The 24,271-nt window shown below is 41.1% G+C and overlaps 1 protein-coding gene across 2 annotated transcripts in view; it reads left to right on the top strand.

Annotated features, from left to right (window-relative positions):
* Positions 1–8,928: 8,928 nt before the first annotated feature.
* B3GNTL1 (UDP-GlcNAc:betaGal beta-1,3-N-acetylglucosaminyltransferase like 1) overlaps positions 8,929–24,271 on the top strand; it is a 166,582-nt gene continuing 151,239 nt past the window's right edge. For both annotated transcript variants that reach the window (XM_053376128.1, XM_053376127.1), the window contains exons 1-4: positions 8,929–9,511; positions 12,041–12,157; positions 13,164–13,263; positions 18,048–18,112. In XM_053376128.1, the coding sequence (XP_053232103.1) occupies positions 9,314–9,511; positions 12,041–12,157; positions 13,164–13,263; positions 18,048–18,112 (480 nt within the window). In that variant the 5' untranslated portion in view covers positions 8,929–9,313. The remainder of the gene's footprint in view (positions 9,512–12,040; positions 12,158–13,163; positions 13,264–18,047; positions 18,113–24,271) is intronic.

Genomic DNA, 24,271 nt, shown 5'->3' with positions numbered 1-24,271 from the left:
GGGAGGAACCATAGAACACAAGAAGCCCCCTTGCTGACCAAAGGCCCTTCTAGTTTAGTTGACTCTTGGGGTACCTTCGCACTCTACAATTCTAATTCAGCATATTTGAATTTGCTTGGTTCTGTATGGGGTCCCTTAAAGAACACCATCTGATTAAAGCTTACAGTGGGAGACAGCACAGCAAACACACACACACACAGAAAACCAGATCCAGTGCTTGCCAGCACCATAAAACCATGGAACAAATCTGCATGGATATTCATGTTTTTGACATAGGATGACAACAAACTAATGAACAAATCACACAACACATATGTGGGCACAAAGATGACCTGTGATTTGATGGTGGCTTTGAGGGGGTCCCTTATAAAAATTAGGAGGAATAATAATAATTTGTGCATTTGATCTATGTTTTTGTGCCATAACAGTGCTTCAAAGCACTGGATTCAGAGAGTTCAGTTAATAGAGACAGATGTGCCTTGTGATTTCAGTTTGCAGGGGCAATTTCAAGGGGATACGCCTTACTGGACTCAGCTTACATGTGTAAGTGCATGTGTGCTCACTTCTTCACTTACTGACACTCCCCTGGTCAAACTGCTTTCTTCTCTCCTGTAACCCAGATTGCTCTTTGTCTCCTGCTCATCTGCTCAAGTGCCAATCTGAGCCCTGAAAAGCACACAGAACTGAAAGAGGAAATGGAAAAGTGTTGCTCTTCTAACTTCCTCCTTCAGCCCTGTACACTTTTGGGGGTGTGGGGAATTAATGGTCATGGCAAAGGAGCAGTAAAAGGGACGGGGCTCAAAAAATGCCATTGCACCTGTAGGCCCCATATTAGTGACATCACAGGTAAACAATACTAGATGGACCCAGTCGAGCATGGAAGGACACTGTTTCCTGTGTATGTGCCGGCTTCTGTCTACCTTGAGTAGGGAAGAGGTCACTAGTCGCTGAAACAGGGATTGCATCAGGGTTGGGAACACCATAGCCCTCTAGATGTTCAACCTCATCATCGCTGACTTTTGGCTATGCTTGCTGAGGCTGATTGGAAATGGAGTCTAGCATCTGGAGGACCACAGGTTCCCCATCCCTGGCTTAAACTGGCAGCCTGGATCAATCATAGAGGTGTGCAGCAAAATCCAGGGTTATATCAGCAAGGCTGTATGAGAAGCTTCCTTATCCTAGAGAGCATTGGATCCCTTGAAGCCACAGCTTTTTGGGGCAGGCTAGTGATTGAGATGGCGGCTGCAGACTATTCTGGGGGAAGGGGAACTTATCATGGTCCAACTCTCAGCTACAACACAGTAAGGTCCCACTCCTCTTATTCATTGTCATAGACATAGGTTTCATCAAGTTTGGGCATGAATGGACACCATGTCTCTTTCTCTGAAGAAAGCCAGTGGTAAAAACAGGATGCTCGATTGCCAGGACCTTTATCATTTGAGATACAAATTAGATAGATACCATAGAGTCATAAAGCTGAAAGGGACCAGATTGGCTAGTCTTTCTGCCCTATGGAGAGAATCTTCATAGCAGAGAACAGCAGGCAGCTGTATGGTTGATTGGCAGGCAATTATTGTCGTCTCTTATGCTTCCATGAAAAGATTCTTACAAGACTTCCCCATATTTGGGGGTTTCAAGTTACCTGATCCAGTTAATAGTGTGGTACCAACATGTGAGCTTGTCTGTCTGCATTCTGTTCTTGATTTCTGTACTTTCTTCAGTTTGTAGCAGTTTCCAGTTTGTTAGTTTTGGGCAGAAGGGTTTATGCACATCAGTGGATTGTAAAATTGCATCCAGATTCCCTTTTGAATCAGCAACATGACATTGGTGATATATTTTATACAGCTGTCTTTTAATATGTACTTTATTGTTGCTTCCTGCCTTTTCTCAAGCAAAGGCAGGATATACATTTAAGAAATAAATAAACCACAAGAAACAAAAGTGAACTAAAATTCATGTTAGATATTCTCCAAGTTGAATTGGATATAAAATTGCCCCCTCTCTCACCTATAATTAGTACACATGGAATCCATGATAACAGAAAACTGCTTGCCTATTTACTTATTATTTGTAATCATGCAGAATAATTTTACTTGTAAGACACTGTTTTAGTCACATGCACTGTTCTCACATTAATTTGGTTTCTGCTGCAAATATTTTAGTTATTGTAATGAAGGGGGGAAAGGCCAAAGTTTGGTTTTTTTTTAAATCACAGATACTGCACTGATAGTTAATAATATAATTTGAATGAGAGACAACATGTGTGAGAACCACCATGATGATTAAGGCTGTAATTTTATACCTATTTACTTGGGAGTAAGCGCGACTGAAGTCAATGGGATCTGTCTCAGAGTTTTGTATTGTGCCATGTCTATTACTTAAGTTGAAGTCATAATCTGTTCTTGAGCAAGCTAGTGTATGAATTATTTACTTTTGGATGAATATTGATCAGATGTTTCTGACTTGCACTCCAATCTTTATAGCCCTTAATTAATGCCAAGCCAAGTAAGAGTATCTTAAACTCTTTGAAGTCTCTTAATAACTTATATTCCTTTCTGGGTGTATAGCATATAAATATGCATATGCAATATGTCTTGTGGAATTCTACTGTAGATTCCCCATCCCCGCTTGTGTGTACATTCCTTTGTCAGATTATGATTTATTTCTATAAGCACTTTCCCCTTTTAGGCTGTCAGATGTTTCCTGTACTTACACACTAAAATGTTTAACCTCTCTAATGTACTGTGAAAAGCAAGTTTCTAAAGCTGCAATACTGAACACGTTTACATGCTGTCGTCCCACTGAAATCCAACGACCATTGTTCACAACTGGATACAGGATCTACTTAACAGACTTACCAGGATCTCACAGAACTGACTTTTTGAAGGCATGCAAGAAATGTGGAGTACTATTTTTCCACTATATTATGAGTGGCTGGCCCTTGAAATGTTATAAAGATCAAAGGAGCCATGTGCTGGGGGCGGGGTGGGGGGAGAATGAAGAACAGCAACAGATTTATTCTGTTACAGCTTTGATTTTCTGTGGTTACAGGATTCTGTCAAAAGCAAGGAAATAGGATTAAAGGTTAATTCAGCAGCCTGCATCAGCTTGTTATTGCCTTTTGTGACATCTCTCCAGATTTTCTTTAAAAAAAATATCTCCTGTTATATAGCAAACAGGAGAAATGACACTTCTGATGGTGTGTTGCCTGATCCTGTGCCACTTTTCTCAAAAACAGTCTTACTAAGCTCAACAGGGCTTATTCCCATTGTAAGCATGCAGCCTTAATAATGAAACATCTGTTTATTTAATTTAAACACAGATAGCCTGCCATTCAATATTTCTATGTCCAGGGTGGATAATAGTAATGCAAAGAAAAACAGCAATAACCAGAAAAGACAGTTGAGCAGTAAAATCAGGACATCCTAACTGCAGAATAAAAACCAGTGCTTTTATTATTATTTTAAAAAAATGTTATAACAACCTTCATCTGAAAATCCCAGGGTGGTTCACAACAGAAAATGTCTGCCTGGCCACAGTTAATTATTTAAGTAGTATTTGGAATGGATACTGCCAAGAAGCCTTCAAAGACATCCTCTCATATTCTGGAGGTTATCTGAGCATGGATTGCTGTAACTAGGCTGTTTTATACAGGCTGGGTTGTAGTTGTAACACCAGCCATAGCTGGTAAAAGACACTCAATGCCACAGGAGCATAAAGGGCCCTCACTGATAAAGCTATGTCTATAAGCACCCCACCACTGTGAACACAATCCTTTAGAGAGATTACAAGTAGATCCAGAACTGGTTTAGCACCACTTCCCTGGGCTGATGAATCATCCAGCAACAGTAATCAGTCACCACTAATCCAGTATTGTTAGATCTGAGATTAAGTTTATTGGACCTCATCCAGCCCATTACTGATTCCGGACACGGGTTTATCACTTCCGTGTCCTTACCCAACCCTAACAGAGACACGGAGCTGGGTTTCACCAGGATGCTGGCCAACGCCTCATTTCAAATCCCTGGATGACCTTGGTCAGTGGCTTCATGTAGATACTAAAAAGCATGAGGGACAAGATGAATATCTATGATGGGTGTCTTAGTATGAGTGCCATGGGGCCCAGCAGTACATTACAATACCATCTTCTGAAATTTGTCCTCTAGGTAGGAATAGAACCACTGAAACACATCAGTACCAATTCTGAAACCCATGAGAGTCTAGTCGATAGTACAGAAGGCATCAACCTAAGAGAATTATCAGAGTCACACTCCCACTGTCCTCCTACCATAGTCATCCACCAGGGTAATCAAGGCAGTTTCTGTATCAATGCCAGGCCTAAAACCAGATTGGATTGTGCTGAGAAATTCAGTCTCACGCAAGAGTGCCTAGAGTCGCATAGCAACTACCCACTTGCCCAAGAGTGGGATGTTCGCGACCAAGCAATAGTTGTTACAACCTGTCAGGGAACTGCCATCAGTGCCGGAGGGAGAGAGCAAAAGCCAGAGGGATTCCAGAGAGCGTCCAGGGATCGGGAGAAGCAGCCCATCTTCTGGGGAAGAGAATCAGTGTAGCACCAGTGGAGAAGGGGGGCAGATGGGGGAAGCGGCGAGGCGGTCCCATGATTCCTTGCCTGGGACCAGCGGGGAGAGTAGGGGTCCTCCGTTGCCCACGCCCTCCTTGCGCAGAAGGCTTTTGCGCAGAGAGGGTAGGAGGAGACTAGGCGTCAAAGAGCTTCTTTGCTGGAAGAAGTTTAAGAAACGCCCACTCACGGATTCTGCCAGCGACTGAGTCAGCCACGGGTGAGTGGCGTCCGGACAGATAAAGTTTACTTTGGCAGCCCAGCCAGGTGTTTGCACCCAGCCAGGGAGATAGTTGCCTGCTTGCGCACAAGCAACCCCTTAGAAACCATTACACAACCCTTGGGGTCCATTGTGGCTTTCTTTAGGAAAAGTCTCCCAACTAAATTTGTCCATGCTTGCGCTCTTAATTATCAGGGGTCAGCAAGGACTTTTCTTCAGGTAAAAATTGCTAATGGCCCCAGGATTCTTTGGGCTTTCTTTAAAGCTTGTCGTCTTGGCTAAGCTACACAAATCACCTGTAGCTCCAGCTTTGGACAGGCCTCTTGCAGCACCTCTGCTTTCTGCTTGCAGCACGTTGTCTCTAAAAGCACAGATCAGTTGGAAACCTGCTAGGCAAATAATTCTAGTTTTGGACAGGAAGTTGGGGTAGATGAGTTCTTGGCTCCTTCCAACTTCATGATTCAATGTGATCACTTTAAAAAGAAACCAATTGAAGCACACCTGGGTGAATGAGTGCCAGTCTACAATACTAATGTGTACAGCAACACACACACAGCAACTCCTGTTGCCAAAAGCTTTAGTGTTAGCATACTGACATCTAGCACCCTAAAACTTCAATGCAATGTAGAGCAAGACTCTTCTATGACAAGTAGCAGAATATGCAGAGTAGCTTTGTCAACATGACTTATATTTGACACTCACCCTTTGTTCCTCATTGACAATACCTTCTCTCCGTCCACCCCCATGTTTTCTGATGCAAATCTTAAGCAGGGGCCATAAGACTTTCACATCCTGAATAGTGCTCAGAGTGCTCTTAGTAGTTTTACTGATTTGTTAATACTAACAACCAAGAAAACAAGCTGTGTTTCCATCTGTAGAGTATTACGACTGCTATGATTCATTTAAGAACAAGATGGCTACTTCTGCTGTTTCGGGAGACAATGTTTAACATTAACTTAGCGTTCCTTTTGTTATCAGATATGCTACAGTTCAGCTCATTATAACCTTCAAATGTGAAGAACTAGGATTAAAACTATTTGCGTGTTCATCATAATCAGCTAAACTGTAACTGATAAGCTCTGAAATGGAACAACATAGTTCAAAGACTGATACAATATTCTAATACATTTAAGATGCCACAGATTCAGTGTAACTTAATAGTGGCCTTGCTTGTTTTGATATCTTTGGGTTGCTTTGCTCAAATTCTGTAAACAGAGTTACAATGAAGACAAAACTACAAGCCTTCTCCCCATCTCTCTTTATGTGGCAGACTGCATTCTATAAGGGGTTTATCACTCACATGCCTCCTAATGTCACACACAAACACACACACTTACATTTGACTTTAAAAAAGTTTGCAGAAGTCTGAAAGACTAACTTAAAGAAATAGAAGGAAAACCAACTGACAAGGGAGTGATCTTCACACCACAGTGTACCTGTTTTCCCTCACGTGTCCACCTGTTTCCTGAATGAACTGTATTGCCTTTTTCAATGACAGCATTTATGCATCAATATCCCAGAAATGTGGGGATTTGGTTATTTATTTATTGCTGTTATACCACACCTTTTCTCCACGGAGCTCAAGGTGTTGTGCAGGGTTCTACCCACTTCCCTATTTTATTATCACAATCGCGCTGTAAAGCTGAGAGATGACAGGCCCCAGGTCACCCAGTGAGTTTCATGGCACAGTGGGCATCTGAACACCTTGGTCTCCTAGGTTCTAGTCCAGCACCCTAAGCACTGCCCTACACTGGTTACAGGGAGTGCTTTTATTTTAAGTTTTACCTTCTTAATGTGAGTACCACTCCACTGTATCTAAGAGTCTTACTTACCACTTCAGTTTACTCTGTGCATTTTATAAAGTAGAACATTGCCTATGAAAGGTCATGTTGCAATATTAATGCTGCTAAGGCACTTTTGATGGGCTCCTGAGAACTGCTTAGGCTAAATAGATTCAAGTTACAAGAAAAGAGATTCCAACTATATATCAGGAAGAACTTTTTGACAGCAAGAGCTGTTACAGGCAGTGAAACAGACTCCCTCAGGAGGTGGTGGACTCTCCTTCATTGAAGGGTTTAAGCAGAGGTTGGATGGCCATTTGCCATGGGTGCTTTAGTTGAGAAATTCCTGCATTGTGGGGGGTTGGGCTAGATGATCCTCAGGGTCCCTTCCAACTCTACAATTCTTTGATTCTATGAAAGGACTTGTGCTATCCCAATCCCATCCCCACTGAGCATCTGTCCCCTCTGCAAAAGCACAAAAAGCTTTTGAGCACTCCTGCCATCCCGATTTCATATGTAGGTTGTCATGCAGGGTAACAAGGGGCTGTGGGCGGTTTTAGAAAAAACATGGTTTAAGCTCGCTTGGACTCATGGAACTGGTTTGCTGGTTCTTTGGGATCTGTCTTCTATCTTTTTGCAGTTAACATTACTATCACACACAAATTCAGCAACTTCAGAGTGAAGGGGTGGGGGGGGTGGGAATTCTGATTCTGCAACAGATTTACTCCTGGGCATTTTCCTGCTGAAAGTAATGAGTAATGAGTAATGTTTAAGATTACAGTCACGCCATTAGAGTTTCCAACACTAAAAGTAAAAAGTCATAAAAACAAATGCCAATGTTACTCTCCGATAGGCAGTGTGAGAAAATACATGCATGCACAAACAACTTATGACAGGGTGCAAATACACTTAGCTGAATTCCTACCGAAAAGAAGAAGTGGAAAAGCTATTAGGCAGATAAAGTTACTAGGTACCTAGTATAGTACCCACCATTATGTGAATGTCAATAAATACTTTTAGATAACTTTAATCTATCTATGTATTTGTTTAGTTAGCAAATTTACTAAAACATTATTTTGTGCTGTGTAGCTGTGTGCCACCCTGTGTTTGTTTGAGTCTTGAGCCTGCAAACACAAATTGCAACAAGTTATTTTTATTTATTTCAATTCTATTCTGCCCTTCAGCCAATGATCACAGGGCAGTTTACTGCACCAAAATAGAAAAATAACATTACATAGTAACAAACAAAATCAATATATTCTGTCAATGACATAAACAGGGAAAACACAATACATAAAAGGAAAATACATGCATGTTTGCAAGATTTGGAATCATAGTCTTACAAGACTAGAAAGAATAATTAGAAATCCTATTATAAAGTATCTAAGAGTCGATGTTTCTGCCTCTAAGTTGTTAGGTGTTAATGCAAAAACCCCTGCACACAAACATGTGAATTCAGGCTAAGCACAGGTATCATCCACAAAAATAACTTGTACAGTGTAGCTTCTGTAGCTCAGAGTCCCACCCTCCCCAGGCCAGGTGGGAAAATGCCTGCAAGGCAAGGATCAAGTCTTCCAGGACTCGCAGCCAAGATGCTACCATAGAACATAGTGATCATTAGCTATGCAATTACTTCCATACAAGTGCCTCTGAACATGTGCAGAATGCTCTTTGCATGCGTGTTAGAGCAAGCGCCAAGTTTAATAATATATTATTATTATTATTATTATTATTATTATTATTATTATTAATAATAATAATAATAATAATAATACAACGCAAAGGATCTCTGCATACGCAGAGTGCCTGTCACCCGACTGGCAGCTGCGTTTTAAAAAACCGAACGAACGGCACAACGCCTTGTGCAAAGTGCTTTTAGAGTTTGGAGGCTGTTGTTTTCAAGTGCAGCTCAGCACGTTGAGCATGTGCGTCTTCCTCCGTGTCTGTCTGTCTGTCTGTCTGTCTGTCTGCCTGCCTGCCTGCCTGCCTGCCTGTCTGTCTCTCTAACCGGCCAGGATGATGTCGGAAATAAATACGGCCACAGCCCCAAACCCATGCAGTATCAGCTCTCCTTCCCGGGTCCCCACAGCTCACGCCACTCCCGACTCGCGCGTTCGCCTGTCGCGTTCGGTAACAACACCGCAGGCGGCGGCGCCTCCCTAGCGCCGCTCTAGCCTTTGCCGTCTCTATTTCTCCACCGAAAGGGGAAGGAGCAGGAGGCGGGGACGCGCGCGCGGCTTCTCCGGTTGGGCGCCCGCAGAACCTCGGAAGCGGCGGGGGAGAGGGAGGCGGGAAGGCTCCGCGCACGCGCAAGGCGGGGAGCAGAAGAAGGCAGAGTCCCTGCGCCTGCTGTCCACCTGCTTGCCCGCTTTGTATTTCCTCTTCTCTGTGTGGCTTCCTTCCCCCACCTCATTATTGTTATTATTATTAATTTCCACCCATTTCCTCGCCTCCTTATAGCTGGCTCTCAGAGTTCTTCTCTCTGCACTTTGTTTTTATACGTTTCTCTCTCTCTCTCCTGGGGCTTTTTTAAAAGCACCTTCCCACGTGTCCCTCAGGCTTCACCTGGCAGCTCTCTCACCCTCATCTACTTTTTGCAGAAGGTGCTGTGCAGCCCCACGTTGCAGCAGCTTTAAAGAAGTCCTGGTCTGTGAGATGCCACGTGCACTGCTCCCCCCTCCCACGGCCCTCATTTTTTCCTTCCTTTTTCTGAGTGTGTAAAGGTCAGGGATGGAGATGGCCAAAGGGGTCTCTGGGGGACCTGGGAGCACCTTTTTGCAAAAAGGCACCTGTGATGGTGGTGGCTCAGGGCTTACCCAGCACCAAAGTCCAGTCACCCCATCTCCTCCTCCCTTACCAGAGGGACCTCAATCACAGTCTGTCGCATCATTCAGTAGGGAAGGCAGAGAAAGCAGTGAGATTCAGGTGGTATGTTCCATATTGTTCTGCTTTCGCTCTCGGTTGTCTTTGTACATCTGCAAATTTTGTCAATGGGTGGTGAATCTAAATACTGTATACTCAACTTCAGGAATGGTTGTTAATGTTAGCTGCTGCAGAGCATCAACAAACATAACCTTAGCAACAAGGTCTTTTTCTTTTGGTCAGGCTGATGCTACCAGGGGTAGCTAATGAGGTGCGCTCTAGATGTTTTGAACTACAAATCTCATCATCTCTGACCATTAGGCCATGCTGGTGGGATTTGTGGTCAAAACGTTAGGAGGGTGCCATGGGAAGTTTGCCTGGTGCCATCATTTTATATTATTAGATGCCAAGGCAAAACTCTATAACCAGGCTTTTGGCCTTTAACTATTTGTGGCCTTTTGGAAGTGAATGGGATCTTTTCAATGTATTTCTTTTTTCTCTTGGTTTTAATGTATCTGTGTGGGGGACTCCCCTCCCCTGTTGGGTTGTAGGTGGCTTTTGCTTGGCCTGGGACAAGTTAAAATGACTAACAAATTCAGTAAAGAGTAACAATAATACTGTAATAGTCATCGTTTTAGGCCTTTCCCCAGCTGTGTGGTTTGTTCTAGAGAAGCAAGATGGTGTAATCTTGAGGGCTAAAAGTTCATTCAAATGCATGTAACAAAACCTTGTCAGCTGTGGTTTGTTTGCTTGTTTTAAAAGGAAAGCCACTCCAGAAGCGGCTGACTTGAAGTGGAGAAGTGTGCTTCCCAGCATATTGCTTTTCTGTTGTAAATTTCCCCCATCCAAATCAGCTTGTTCCTTAAAATAGCAATAATAATTGTGGTTTTGTCACATGCTATTAGCATGTAATGTTAAGTTAGCTCCTACTTTTACGTTCCTGAACTTAAGGACTGCTGGGAATGCTTCCAAATAACCGTGTATGTTTAAAAGCATCTGAGATAAGTCTGGATATCCTAAGAGTCTAAGGGTGCTCATTGTAAACATACTTTTAAGCATGATATGTTCCTTGGCAAGATGTATGTTCCCTAAGCTAGCTTCTAGAGAGTTTTGCTAAATAAGGGGTGAGAGGCTCTGTTGGCCTTTCTGTCTACCTTGGCCAACTCCCAAGAGACTGTGATCTACTCAACAGTTAAAAACTGGCAGTGATCTACTCTCTTTTTTGGGGTTCAGGTCAAAGTTGTTGAGTTTTTCCAGGGAGGTAAAATGTTGAGCTTTTTTTAGGGGAGCCACAGTTGCAGCTTCTTTGGGGGGAGCCAATGATCTACCAGTGATCTACTGGTAGATCACAATTTACATGTTGGACATGCCTGCCCTAGACCTAGACGCCTTCCTAAAGGAACTGTTTTCAGAGGAAGAAATGCGAGGGGAGAGAAACTCTATGGTTGCCATCAGGAAATGGTTGGTTTCACTTGTGTTGCCTCACCCTCCAGCCCCAGGAGCCTTTATAAGGGAGTTGCTTAATGGATACTTTGCCATGACATGTTATTAAGTTGCATGCTTACTTAAACATTGATATATGTGAAATGAACCATTAATCATTGATTATATATATTTTTACTATGGCTTGTAATTATTGTATTACTGTATATAGACTTTGATTTTTCTGTGAACCACTTTGAGCACATATACAACTTAAATATACAGCTTAAAATCAGGAAGAGGGTGGGGACTTCATATTCATAGTGCCTCTAAAGTACAAGTATACTTACCATGTGAGATTGACAATCAGATTTGTAGACCTTTGTACATACATTATTTCCCTAGGGCATGGATCAGGGATGGGGAACTTCTGACCTTCCAGATGTTGTTGTATTTAAACTCCTCCCATAATCCCACACTGTTGGAAGTTCAACATTTGGGGGACCACAGGTTCTTCATCCCTGATTTAGCTGCTCATTCCTTAAGACATGGGCATGCATGCTTGCATTTCCCTGAACATAGCAAAATAGAGATACTGAAAGTGAACTTAAATGTTGACTCTAAATGAAAGTGGGGGAGTTATTTTTGTCCTTTTAGCAAACCACATTTTGCTGTGTGGCTAATTGTTTAGAGAAAAAAAGTTAACAGTTGAATAACAAATATCTGCTATGGCTTGAAAATGCTGCTCCAATGTTATTGGTTACATCCGGTTATAATATTAGAATATTAGAATAATAAGATTTTGAATTTACAAAACCTGATTTAAACTAGAGGATTATGAAATACAAAATTAGTTTACTATTCTTGATAAAGAACTGTGTAATTGATAAGTGTGAAATGATGCCAGTTTGAAGCAGTTCATAGAAGTACTAACTACTACTAATTTTCATTTCAATTTATTAGTTGTTTAAATAACAGTAATAAATAACAGAGCAATATTGAAGGATAAAAAGCTGTTTGGAAAGAAAACGACAGTGTCCTTTGTTTTCTGCTCAAAAACTATTGTGTGTGTTTGATTAGTGGATATAATAAAAGTAAACTTTTTGTGGAGCACGGAATAAAACATCGGTGCATTTTTTCTGATTCTATGTCATGTATTCTTACTCCTTGTAGTCCATAATTCTGCCAGTTTACAATGCTGAGTGTTGGCTGGATGAATGCCTGAAGTCTGTTCTGGAGCAAGACTTCCAAGGTTCCATGGAACTATCTGTTTTTAACGACGCTAGTATGGTATGTACCTGTCAGTATACTGTTCAAGTTCTACTGCACAATTATCATTGGAATACCAATTCCAGGAATGTGTTCTTACTGTGTTTATTTCACCAGGGATGGGGGACCTTTTGGGGTGTGTGAGCTGTATTACCCTGCTGGAATGCTGTCAGGGGACCACCTTCCAAAGTGGATTGGGGGGGGTGGTCAGTCCCAATAGTGTGTGGTGTCAGAGATGCAAACTCACATCTTTAACACACACAGACATACTCCCAGTTAGACCCTTCCCCTTCTTCCTCCTGCTCCCAATTCCTTAGTTTGTGGGAAAGAAAAGGGCTCTCCCCCTGATGTAGCATAATTGTTGTATCAAAACTGGCTGTTCTGCAAAGGGACTTTCAGGAGCTGAGCTGGATTGAAATGGAAGAGGGGACAATCATTTTGCTCTGGCTTTTTAAAGGAGTTCTGTTCTCTCTCCATCCCCATGTCTTGATGCCATTTTGTTAGTGTCATCTGTTGAGCTTGGGTGCAATACTGTAGCTCCAGCCAGCTCTTCTGTAATCAGCTTGAGCTCTAAAAGCTCTGGGGTAGTAGTGGGATACGGAAAAGGCTGAGGCTGAGGTACCTTGCAGATGGGTTTGGTCTTTGTGTGCAACCCTTCCTCCTTGAGCTGTCTTCCTCTTTTGCCACCCAGCAGACCACAGGGGTCTGTGTGCTTTTCTTGGGACTCCCTGCCTACCTGATTGCTCCTCTTCAGAGAAGAGGAAGTCGTGTTCCTCAGCAGAGCCTTCCAGAAACTCCTGATGATGTCCAAGTGTGCCTGAAAAGCACTGGAAGATGTCATTGGTGTCAGATTGTGGGCAAATACTCATAAAAGTGCAGTTTAAAAGCAGTATGTCGACTCGGCTGTGACTTTGCAGTGACCTTATCCCTTCTCACACGTAGCAATAAGATGTGGGAAAGAAATGCGAGGAATTAAATGTTTAACTTTTAAACATTATACCTACTCAGTGTCAATATTTCTAAACAGGACAATTCAGGAAATATATTAAAAAAGTGGAAGGTTCTATTGGAAGAAGCAGGCATTCAGATGGTACTTGGAGAAAATGATTCATCACAGCCACGAGGAGGTAGGTGCCTTAAAAGAACAGCAGCTATTCTGGACAGTGGGATAACTTAGTTTTCCTCATAACAGCTTCCCACGAGCTGCGTAGCATTCTAGAACATTCTGTTTGTCAGTGCATCCACATTCAGACCAAGACTCTTCCTTAATAACTGTCAGAAGTGACTCTCTTTTTGAGGTTGCTGAGGTTTTCTTTTATGTGCCAAGACGGAATTTGGCCTAATACTAAGTACACTGTTGCTGCAATCTTAACTCCTCTTATGAGGGAGTAAGCCCCATTGAACACAGTTGGACTTATTTCTAAGCAAGCGTGCATAGGATTGTGCTGTATGCAGAAAAATAATTCCCACTGAAAATCAATGGGACTTCTGTTTAATGGGTTTAGAATCACATTGTAAATCATCATGACTCTGTTGGCAAAAGAAAATAGTTAGATTCACCGTATCTTACATTGCTGGAAGTTCACACCAGTTTTTCCTCAGTTCTCTAGTCAGTTTTTCAATACGCGTTTAAGAGGCAAATAATATATGGCATAACTTAGCTTAGAGATGGCCAGGAAATAAATGTTGTGTGGATTGAGAGAGAGCCATCACCTTTGCTGCAGACTGGGAAAAAGCCAGGTTTGTTATGTGCTAGACTGAAAAAGCACAAATGAGGTTAAATTGTGATCCAAGCCAAAATAAATAGCTCTGGAATTGTTGTAATAGGCTGGAAAGTAATGGATTCGAGTTGAATTGCCAAGTGTGACCACTCCAGAATGAAGATCAGCTCAGTGAGATGTGAACTGTAAACGTTTGTATTGAGTTTTAAAGCTTGCTGTCCTTTCTCTGTGAGATGGTGAAAAAGGATAGCATGTTGGTGTTATGAGCAAGAGGGAATCTAAGAGCTAAGGAGGAAGATGATGAAATTAATTTAGGAAATGCTTTCTTTGTTTTCCAGAATAATTTTTCATATACTTTTATTTAGGAAGTTTTAGTTTGTGTTTTCCTCCCTTCTCTTGTTAAACATAAAATCATCTCTGTAATATAATCCTGTTGTTGTTTTTCCCCATTGATATCTATAATTTATTTCTATTCATGCTTATTTTGAAGTTGCAAGTAATGGAAAAAGGGGGAAATGCATATTTAAACTGTAAAAACTTATAATTTGACTCTTACATAAAAAGAGGGAAAATACAAGTTACATGCAAATATGTACAATGTACCCTGATGGACTATGCTTTTAAGGAAAACAACTCTGAGAAAGGGACTCTTTGGAAAGGCGACATTTAATGTCTTCGCTGCCTACCACTTTCCTGCTCCTGCTCCTCTCAACTGCTCTTCCTTTCTCAAATTTTGATCTCTATGTTTTGACCTCACAGCATTGTCTTTCCCCTCTGCTGCTTCTCAACTGTGTGTTAACCCCCTTCCAACATTTTTCTAGTTGTAAACTGGAAATGGGTCGACTAAGATTTCCAAGCCTCTTCCCATTATCTCTTTCCCAACAAACACAAGCTAAGGGGAAAGGGGGCATTTGCCTAACCAAGAATCTCCTAGAGGGATGACCTATTCTGTACCAGGCAGTGGGCTCAGCTGGGGGTTGGGCTTCTAGCTTGTGCTAGGTACAGAGTCCAGGAAGACCAAGTCATGTACTGCTAGCACCTGTTTCAGATCCAGGAGACAAAGTTAAGTCAAATTCCAGTGAGACAAGGTCATCGTAAGCAGAAGGTAAATCCAGATAAACAAGGTCGGGTAATGCAGAGGTCAAAGTCCAAAAGGCAAAGAAAGGAAGGTCGGTAGCACCTTGGATAGCTCAAAGTGAAGCCTAGACTGGAATTCAGAGAAGGCAAGCTTGAATGTTTTTCCAACAACTAGCAATGCTAGACTGAGGGCTTATCCTCACTTACCTTTCTTCCACTCTTTCCAGGCATGGTCCGAGATTTAAAGCTCTGTGTTTAAGCACCCCTTTTTTGCTCTGGAGCTTTCCCCTCAAAAACCTGCTCTTTAAAGCACAATTGGAGCAAACAGCAATCTGCGGAAAACCTGAATTGACATTTGTTCTGAGTCAGTTTTAAAGATTGGATTTTCACTGGGAAAGCTTCGTGGCAAGGGGGGAAACCAGTCGCTTAGACACGAAGCATTAAAGTGCAGACCTCTGCCTGGAAAGAGCAGAGCAAAAGGTAAGTGTGGGAAAGCCTGCAGTCTTAAACAAGCTCAGAGAGTAAGCCAGCCAGCCAGTGTGGTATAATAACTTGCAAATACTGGACTGGGATCTGGGAGAACAGGGTTCAAACTCCCACTCTGTCATGATGCTCATGAGGCCAGTCAGTGCCTCTCAGCCAGTGTTATGGTGGGGATAACATGGAGAGGAGGGGAGGGATTTGCTTCTTCCTGTTAGAATACCAGTAGCAATATGTGCACCCTTTGTGGTATTGCAGCCCAGTTTGAAACATTTTCACATGAAAATAAATACATGATGACCTGAGTGAAGCCTGCTGTTCTTTCCGTGTAGTTGATTTCCTCCATCAGATGTAGCCCCCTCATTTACTGTAACTGTTCCTTGTATTTACCAACAATTCCTCAAGTTTATGGGTTGTTACATGGTGGCTACTCCAGAAGCATAAAATTGTTCCTTAGACACTCATTAAAGCCTGAGCCTCTTTTGGAAGCTGTGTAACATTTAAAAAACAACCATAGACTTGGGGAAAATACTGACAATTCTAAAAAAACCAAAATAATTATTTGACATTTGGTTTCCAGGCTAATATGCATATGATTGGCAAAGTGCTAGGGTTTGGGAGTCTTAGTTTTTACTTTAAAAAAGTACATTTTATGATGTGAAAAAATGCATAGACACAGGTAGGAAAAAAGCCCTATGACTTCTGAATTTTCCCAGTCATTGGTAAATTGGATTAGGAAAGGTGTATTTTGTTCAAACTATATACCTTTAAAAGCAGGTTGCCATGCAGTAATCATTTTCCAGTGTGGAGCAGCTCGTTTGTATTTACATTTGGGCAGCCAGTTTAGATGGAAATCTTTGTGACCCCTTTGTCCTTAGTGATTTACTTTCCTGTGGTTAAGAGTAGTTAAAACTTGTAGGGAGTACTTCCTTTGAAACAAGCAGCCCCAATAACGAAACAAATGTGACAGTCTTCACGTCCTGGATTGTTTACCCTGGATTAAGATTCATTTCTGATTCTTTTCTGCCATGGAAAAGGAAAAAGGAAAACAAAAGGGAAACCTCCCCCCACAAAAGAGAGGGGTCAGTGGCTTTAAAGAAACTAACACAAAACAACTTCTTTCCAAGAGTGAGGAATGTTAATATCTCACAGGGTCTTAGTTTCCCCCCCTCCTGTGACCATGGTAACAGGCTCTTTTTGCTAAGTAAGCAGGCCTTGCAAAATGCAAAGCCTTGGCACAAACATTTGAGTCTCATCAGTATAGCAATATTGCAGCAAATTCTTTGCTTATGCCAAACAAAATTCATTGCCTTAGACCAGTTGTTTAAATAATCCAGTTTCCATGCGGAATAAAATCTTTTGGAAATCCTATAATTGTGCTGATGTCAAAAGGGCATTTTATGACTAGCTAACTACCAAAACTTTGGGTGTCTTGTTTTTAATTAAGCTTACTTCTAAACTATTTGCACTTAAACGAACGAACAAACAAACAAACAAGATTGTTTCTCCTCTGACCCACTTACCTCACCAGCTTGTTACCCATATGTGCATTTAAGTGCTGACCTTTTAAAATATTTGTAAGATTGTTTTGACTTAAATAATTTTTTTAAAGCATATCCTTAAACTTTGCCTGTCACATGAATAACCAAATGTTCTCCAGCGTTCATATATTATGAAATCCGAATGACTCAAGTCAGCCTTTATGACTGATTTTGTGATGTGTAAAAGCAGCAACATATGGATCAAGCTACTTATTGAGTGTTGGGCAAGTGATTTAAATGACAATGAATCTAAATTTCTGGCTACCTTTCATCACAGTGGCGACCCCACAAGCTTCCTTATAAGAATCATCCATGACTGATTTTATGACCTTTGAATGTGCCCTTAATCATAGCATCCTTTTAGCCTTCCTTGCTATAATCAGACAATTATTTGAAACATTATATGCTTGGGATGGGGAGAGAGAGAGACAAACTTGATTACACAACTGATCCTGCTGGAACAGTTACTGCTCTGTGGCAGGATTAGTTGTTCAATTTTAGTCTATTCATTTTATTCCTCAGGAGATAATTATTCCGAGCTATTGGTTCTGTTCATTCAACATGCCCAGACCTGCTTTACTTTTCAGTAAACATGTCCAGGTCTTGTAAGGTTTTACTGTGTTTTCCAGTCATTTTAATTTAGTTACGGCAGCCTTAGAACTTTAAATGGTTTAATTTTAATTTAAATGATTTCCTAGAATCATAGAATTGTAGAGTTGGAAGGGTGTTCCTAGTCCAGCCCCTTGCAATGCAGGATCCTACCACATCCATCCCTGGGTGGGCTCAAACCACCAACTTTCTGGTTAACAGCCAGACACACACTGAGCCATTGCACCACAGAGGTTTAGTTATCATTTCTTTGTGAAGTTCAAGGCTATATATTCATAAAGTTCATATACATGAAGAGGTATCCAGGAAGGAAAGAATGGGTGTGCAACTCAAGCATCCATTATGGCTTGTTTACTGTGGGCTGCAATTCTGAAATCTGGCAAGGAGCTTTAATGTCACCTAGTGTGTTTTTGAGTAGAAAAACTTAGATTGCAAATTGCAATGATGCTCATGCACTCTTTTGTAACTTTGCTTTATCTACAGTGGGCTTTGCTAAAAATCATGCAATAGATCAGAGCTCGGGGACTTATCTGTGCTTTCTGGATTCTGTAAGTGATTTTTAAAAATTTTTGCCAAATGTATTTTCTACCTGAAACAAAACGTTTAATTGACCATTTCCTTTTTATCATTCTACGCTAATGGTTTTCCATAATTTGGTATAAAACTGTTTCATGTGGTTATGATGATGTGGTACTTTTTAAGTTCAATAAGCATTCCACCATATAAAACTGCTGCTATATCTGGATATTTTCTTAGCAGTTGAGATACAGTGGTACCTCGGGTTACATATGCTTCAGGTTACATATGCTTCAGGTTACAGACTCCGCTAACCCAGAAATGGTACCTCGGGTTAAGAACTTTGCTTCAGGATGAGAACAGAATTCGTGCTTCGGCGGCGCGGCAGCAGCAGGAGGCCCATTAGCTAAAGTGGTGCTTCAGGTTAAGAACATTTTCAGATTAAGAACGGACCTTCGGAACAAATTAAGTACTTAACCCAAGGTACCACTGTATTGGAAGTTTAAGTGGCACACACCTTTTAAATCTGCAACCTAGCTGGCACTTCTAATTGGATAATAGGTATTGTTTTACTTGATGTGCCATTTTTCTTAGACCTGATGGCATGAAAACAGAATTAAGAAAATTCAAATATTCTACTGTCAAGTGGGTCATTATAAGCAATCACTATGCCACGAAATAAATTTCATAACATGCACTCCAAATAATCCAGTATTACAGGAATTTGATAATAACAGACATGCTTCTGTCTTCCAAAGTCCTTTCTGAGCAGGTAAGCAATTTGTTGCAAGAAGAAGATATCTGTTTCACATGAAAAGCCAGCAGGGTTTTCTAAACAAGGCCAGATGTTTTTATGTTCTTGGTCTCCATCCACCTTCAGGAAATATTTGTATCGGGTTTACCTACTTCCACAAGAGACTAGCCCTCAAATTCTGCAAAACTTAACCCTACTATCAGTTTAGATGTTCCCTTTGCAGTCAAGGCAGAGCATTTTAAATATATAGAGACCAATTTGCTCTGCTAGGATGATTAAGTAGGAATTGTCCCCTTCTCACAGAAAGTGAAACTATGTGGCATCTAACCACAAACCCGCAGTTCACCCCCCCAAAAAAATCTTTGACTGACTTATTTTGTACAGAAAAATCAGAAGTGATCTTGTGACAAGTGGAAATAGCTTACATACATCATACACACAATCAGCAAATAAAAAAGCACTTCAAACCAGCTGTCTTTCCTCCTCTAGTCAGCTTTTCAGCCCCCGTCCCCCTGCTAGCTGCCACTGTCCTCTGGTGGGGCCAAGAAACTGTAGTGCTATAGCTCTGGTAGATTTTTGAAGGGGGTTTCTCTTGTTTGAAGAGGTGCAGTGGCTCATCAAGCACCTTTTGTGAGATTAAATGACAATTTTAATGAAGTGATAAGATTTAATTAATCTGTAGAAGTAAAGCATATAAATTTGCTTGCAGTGCAGGAAGAAGAGGCATATATTTAGTTCCTCTTTAATGCCTCTCAACTACAAACGTTAGGATGAATTCAGGAGGCCCCCCGACCCACAAAAGCTTACCATGTACCATCTTGTGGAGCTGCATGAGGTGGTAGCTTCCTGTATCCCCGAGAAATCCAAGAATTTGCAGTAGTGGTAACACCAAGCTTAACCTAGTTGTCAGGGGCCACACATAGCCAACTCTACATGCAATTGTGGGGACTTTATACTGTAGCTGTGTGGCCTCTGGATATCTGCCCCCACCCACACTGAACTGCCACTAAATACAAGGCGGAATAGGAAACATACAGGTAAACCAAAACACATTGCAAAGGTGGGTCTGGATTTTTTTAAAAAGAACAAGTTTTCCTTCCCCATCAATATCTTGGACTAATGAATAAATAAATTCAAAACCACAGTAATTCTTAGGATGTTAATCTCATTAAAACATGCTTTTGTCAAATATTGCTGAGCAATCCCCTGCTTCTACCCCCCCTCCAAATGTGTGTGTGTTTCTAACTGAATTAGGACATTCCATTGGGGGGCTATTTTAAGTACCCATCTTCTGTTCTGGCATCCTGAACTCAGAATCTCTTTCTCAGGGCTTGAGAAGAGATTAGTCACATTCAAGAAACTCTTATTTAAAAGTTTATAATGATTACAGATTGTGTATATTTTGTAACCAATTCAATCTCATTGCCAGTTCAAATACAGTAAATATCAATAAACCATCACCTATCAATAGATTTTTCTTGCATGTCTGATATACTAGAAAAATAGAAGCAACACATTTTTCCCCAGCCTATAACATACCTGAATGTACACGTACAACATTTTCTGAAAGTCAGTGTCTTGGCAGTAATCAAGAGCATTTCACATGACTGACACCAGCATGATATTCTGAATAATTTGATACTGAATTGGTGAACTGAAACCAAGAATCAAAAGAGGTATATAGGAGCAGTCACAGATAATGTTAGCACACACAGCTGGTAACATCTGTTTTTCAGCAGTTACTGCATAGCACCGAGAAATTGATTCCAATGAGAATACCAAGTAATTCATGGATGCGTATAAATTTCAGGAATTTCTGTTATGTTAAACACAGAAAAAGACACAGAAAACAAATGTTGTTTATCAACACATCAGATTTTCAAGTTGCTTTGCAAAATAATTTTTAAAACATTGTGGTAATTTACATTTCTTCTGCTAAACAAGCATGCAAGGAGAATGCGAAAGTGTGTGTGTGTGTGTGTGTGTGTGTGTGTGTGTGTGTGTTAAGACACAGAGACTACCTAATGAATATTTTTCCAGACTGAATTTTACTGTAGATCATAAAGATTTTATTGGGAATAAAATCAAAGGCTCTGAACAGTAAACCATCTATTCTACGTTCATGCCAATAGAGACTGTCCCTTTTGTTGGAAATAAACATTTATTTGAACACTTTGGACAGAAAAAGCTATTCTACCTTCAGTGTTGGATGCTGGAACATCTCCAGGAAAGAGAAAAAGAAGGAAAGAAAGTTTAAATACGTATAGGCACTTTAAATACAATCATGAAAACAGCTGTATAAGAGCTTGAGCAGATGTGCATAACTAAGCAATCTTGCTCAAATCTAAGAATCTGTTGACCCTCAAATGCATACTTGGATCTTATGTGCCTGTTGTTTCCCCATTTGTTTGAACTGTGGTAGAAGATCTCACATGCAAATGAATGCACTATTGAAATGAATGCAGAAGTTGTTTGAGATAGGAAACCATATGCACACGTGCAGGGCTTCTGGATCAGATCAATAGATCAGCACACACATTTCCAGTGCAGTACTGGAGTTAAGAAATTAATTCATTTATGGCTTGCATCTGTGTAAAGCGGATTCCTCCCCCCCCAAAAAAAAATCACCCGCAAGTTAATCAAAGAAACAATGCTGAGTACATGTGAGCACTTCTACAGTCCCTGCGAGTAAAGTGTCTAGATGGGTCAATGAGTCAGTTCCTCATTTAATCTTTTCATTCAAAATTCTAGGATTATCATTCTCTCTTTAGCAGAGATGTGAACAGTTGGAAATCTGCTATTCATAGAGCAAGTGGAAATATTTCAATTTCACTGCCATAGTTCCTGCTAGGAATTTACAAAGTATAAAAAGCAATGAAGTCCCTTGTATAAAAGAAAAATCGAGTTGTATCTGTGCCAACACAAGCTTGCATACAGCAAGCTAAGATATTGCATCTTTTCCAGTAGTTCGCCCCGCAAATAAAATCATGGAAGGCACTATAGCAAAAACAACTGGATTGTTGCAATGTGTAATCCTACTTCCTACTTTATTCAAGATGAGATATTCATTCATGATTGCATTTATATCCCACTGACATCTCCAAGGAGCTCAAGTAGCATACATTGTTTCCCCCCTCTGCATTTAATCGCCTCTGTGAGGTGGGTTGGGCAGTGACTTGCCCAAGTTCATCTAGTGTGCTTCATTAACTGAGTGGGAATTTGAACTCTGGTTTCCAGGTCCTGGTTTGCACTCACACCAGTACAGCACACTGGCTCTCAGTAGTAGGAAAACAAACAGGAAGTATAATGAACAAGTTATAGCTTGTCTTTATGTAGTTTTTCTATAAGAGCCAAGCAAAGCAGACACAGAAATGTTCCTAAGCAGTTAAAAAATTGAAATTGCTTCAGCTAGAGATGGAATATTGTGGAAGGGGTTGAAAAAGGACAAAAAAATATGCCTAGAGAACTTCAGCAAGGGAAACCCCCCAAAATCTAACTGGCCGGGATAGCATCCCACAGCTTCTAAAACGTCTATCAGTTTATAGCTGTATCAATTTCAACTATAGAATAATTGAATAAGAGCAATCTGATGATTACGTTTTAGGTTAGTGATTATAAAGTGGGGTTGGAGTAGTTCATTTCTTCTAAACTAATGCTGCAAAAAGATGCACTAATTCTGTTGTATGCTTACTTTATTCATGCCACTGCAATTCATGTTACATACTTCTGTAGCAATATGCTGTCTAGGTGTGTGCTCAGTTGATCATTTTCTTCCTGACGTGTCTTTGAAAAAACCATTGTGCTCTAGTTAGGAACTTGACAAATGTATGAAAAAAGTCTTATGACTCTTGTCACCAGGTTTCTACAACTGATAAGCTGTATGGTTTACTTTCAAGTTTTTTGTTTTACCTCGAGGTAGATTAATTGTATGTAGCTACTGGCACAGATTTGTTTCCCAACCTTGTTATAATTTTTGGATAAACTGTAGTGTTAGGGTGGCTTCATGTTCCTAGAACAGGGAGATGGAACTAGTTGCTCAGTCTTGGACCAAGGGCTCCTTAATGTTCCCAGTTGCAGCTCTTAATCCTTGTGATCCCCTGACTATATGCACCTTAATTGCTTTCCCCTCAGGCGAAGCACTCCACCCCCTCCCTCAAATGGCAGTGGCAGCAGAGGTTTTAGGAGAGTTCTCCCCCTTATGCACTTCAAATATTTGCCCATGTGCAAGCTGGGACAGAGGCAAATAGGAATGAATGGCTGCAATGTGTTAACGGGAGACTTGTTAGAAACTTCATAGGTGCTATGGGGGGCACAGGGCAGAAGGGTGTTTTGTTTCGTTTAGTTTGGTTTAAAAAAATTAGGCAGCTTGTGTGGGTAGTCTCTGTCCAAGGTGTCTTACAACAACACAAATTATAAAATAACAACAACCACAAAACTATCAACTGACCCCGGAGAATAGCCAATAAAAAAGCTTTCGCAGCAAATTAAAACACTTCCCACAGCATTAGCAAACCACAATCCAGGACATAAAGCATCAATCACCAATTAGCGCATTGGAAAAGTTACATCTTTAGGGAATGGCTTGAAGCGTGGGAGCCTGTCGAAGATCCACTTGCATGGCGTTCAGAAGTCGTAAGGTTACCAAGCTTGCTGATCTGTGAGATGGACACACAGAGAAGGCCTCTCTTGTGCATCTGAATGTGTGGGCAGGCTGATATGGGTGCAAGAGGTCTATCGGATATCCTGGGCCTAATTTTTTAAAGGCTTTTTAAAGCTTGAAACCAGACCCATTCCACAAGGTGGTAGACTGAAGTGGTTGAATTCTGGACTATACCACTTCACCATAGCTTTGCTCACTAATCTTTTAGTTTAACAAACTGAAAAACAACTCATAAAAATAACCTCCTGCCTACAGGCTGAAGTAATACAGTCAAGAATTTGACCCTCTTGGCCTGCCACCATGTACTCGAAACTTGTAGAATCAGTAGATCATGTCTGGTTCTTGAGGCTCAAAAGAAGATTATGGCTCTGAAGGGGTCTAGAGGGGATCTATGCTCAGCCAATACCACTGGCTCTTCAGCCTCAGTTCAAAATATGGCTTCTTGAATGAGTTGTTGATATGATGATCAGTCTATATGCTGGCGTTGATATAACTTACAAATACCTAAACAGGCAGATACAAGTGGGTTCAAATAGCTACAATATACAGTGGTACCTCAGGTTAAGTACTTAATTCGTTCCGGAGGTCCGTTCTTAACCTGAAACTGTTCTTAACCTGAAGCACCACTTTAGCTAATGGGGCCTCCTGCTGCTGCTGCGCCACCGCTGCACGATTTCTGTTCTCATCCTGAAGCAAAGTTCTTAACCTGAGGTACTATTTCTGGGTTAGCGGAGTCTGTAACCTGAAGCATATGTAACCTGAAGTGTATGTAACCCG

This window comes from Podarcis raffonei, chromosome 2 (genome assembly GCF_027172205.1).
Source record: "Podarcis raffonei isolate rPodRaf1 chromosome 2, rPodRaf1.pri, whole genome shotgun sequence".
Classification (NCBI taxonomy): domain Eukaryota; kingdom Metazoa; phylum Chordata; class Lepidosauria; order Squamata; family Lacertidae; genus Podarcis; species Podarcis raffonei.
The sequence above is the reverse complement of the archived record's forward strand: the minus strand, read 5'-3'. Positions and strand labels throughout refer to the sequence as shown.